At 72.5% G+C, this 1,495-nt stretch overlaps 1 protein-coding gene across 1 annotated transcript in view; it reads left to right on the forward strand.

Moving 5' to 3' along the window:
• Positions 1-328: 328 nt before the first annotated feature.
• Positions 329-1,495, forward strand: part of FOXD2 (forkhead box D2) — a 3,573-nt gene continuing 2,406 nt past the window's right edge. Inside the window, 3 exon segments of the mRNA XM_026053774.1 lie at positions 329-1,121; positions 1,124-1,167; positions 1,169-1,485. Coding sequence (XP_025909559.1) covers positions 329-1,121; positions 1,124-1,167; positions 1,169-1,485 — 1,154 coding nt within the window.

The following is a 1,495-nucleotide window of genomic DNA, read 5'->3' on the forward strand; positions in this document are numbered from 1 at the left end:
CCCCACTTTTTCTTTTTTTCTTTCTTTCTTTTTGATTGTCGCTATTATTATTATTATTTATTATTACGGCTTCCCAGCTCCCTGCCCAGCCTCGGGGCGTCCCATCCCTCCTCCTCCTCCCGGCTCCATCCCCTCCCCCCGGCCGCCCCTCCCTGCGCAGCCACCACCGCGCAGCGCGGCCGCGGGGCGCGGAGAGCGGGGCGCGCGGAGCGGCAGCGGCGGCCGCAGCCTCCGGCGCGGCCCCGGGACCATCCCGGGCGCCGCCGCTAGGTGGGGGGGGGAGCCCGGCCCCGGTCCCGGCCGCCCCGGCCGCCGCGGCCGCACAACAATGACTTTGGGCAGCAGCGGCGGCGGCGGCGGCTGCGGGATCATGTCCGAGCGCTCCCCGGAGGAAGAGCCGCTCTCCGAGGTGGAGGACGCCGATATCGACGTGGTGGGCCCGCCCCAGGACGGGGGCAAGTACAGCGAGGACGAGGAGGAGGACGACGACGAGGACGACGACGACGAGGACGACGAGGAGGACGGCGGCGACCCGCTGGGGCTCGCGGGGCTGCCGCGGAGCGGGGCGGCCCAGGGGCGCATGGGGGGGTCCCCGGAGCGCCTCTCCCCCGGCGGCGGCGCGGAGGCCGCCTGCGCCCGCGGCGCCGCCACCGGCGAGAAGGCGCCCGCAGGCGGCGGCGGCGGCAAGAACCCGCTCGTGAAGCCGCCCTACTCCTACATCGCCCTCATCACCATGGCCATCCTGCAGAGCCCCAAGAAGCGGCTGACGCTGAGTGAGATCTGCGAGTTCATCAGCGGCCGCTTCCCCTACTACCGGGAGAAGTTCCCCGCCTGGCAGAACAGCATCCGCCACAACCTCTCTCTCAACGACTGCTTCGTGAAGATCCCCCGCGAGCCGGGCAACCCTGGCAAGGGCAACTACTGGACGCTCGACCCCGAGTCCGCCGACATGTTCGACAACGGGAGCTTCCTGCGCCGGAGGAAGCGCTTCAAGCGGCAGCAGCAGCTGCACCCGCCGCACCCCGAGCTGCTGCTGCGCGCCGGGGCCGCCGACCCCGCCGCCTTCCTGCCCGGCTTCGCCTACGGACCCTACGGCTACAACTACGGCCTGCAGCTCCAGGGCTACCACCACCACCACCACCAGCACCCCGGCGGCGGCGGCGCCGCGGGCGCCTTCCCCTTCCAGCCTCCGCACTGCCCGTTACCGGCTCCGCCGCCTGCCGCCGCCACCGTCTTCTCGGCCGCCTCGGGGCTGCCCTCTTTCCTGGGCGGCGAGCTGAACTGCAGGAAATCCTTCTACCCCCCCCAGCTGAGCCCCACCGCGCTGCCCGCCGCTCTCCTCCAGACCCTCAAGCCGGACCCCACGCCGGGCGGCGGCGGCGGCAACGGCAACAGCACCGGCAACCCCCCCCGGCCCTCTTTTTCCATAGACAACATCATCGGGGGGGCCGTGCCCGCGGCGGGCAGCGCGCAGCCGGGCGGCGCGCCCGTGCTC

Source organism: Nothoprocta perdicaria, unplaced genomic scaffold, assembly GCF_003342845.1.
Source record: "Nothoprocta perdicaria isolate Ctin4 unplaced genomic scaffold, notPer1 scaffold_0, whole genome shotgun sequence".
NCBI lineage: Eukaryota > Metazoa > Chordata > Aves > Tinamiformes > Tinamidae > Nothoprocta > Nothoprocta perdicaria.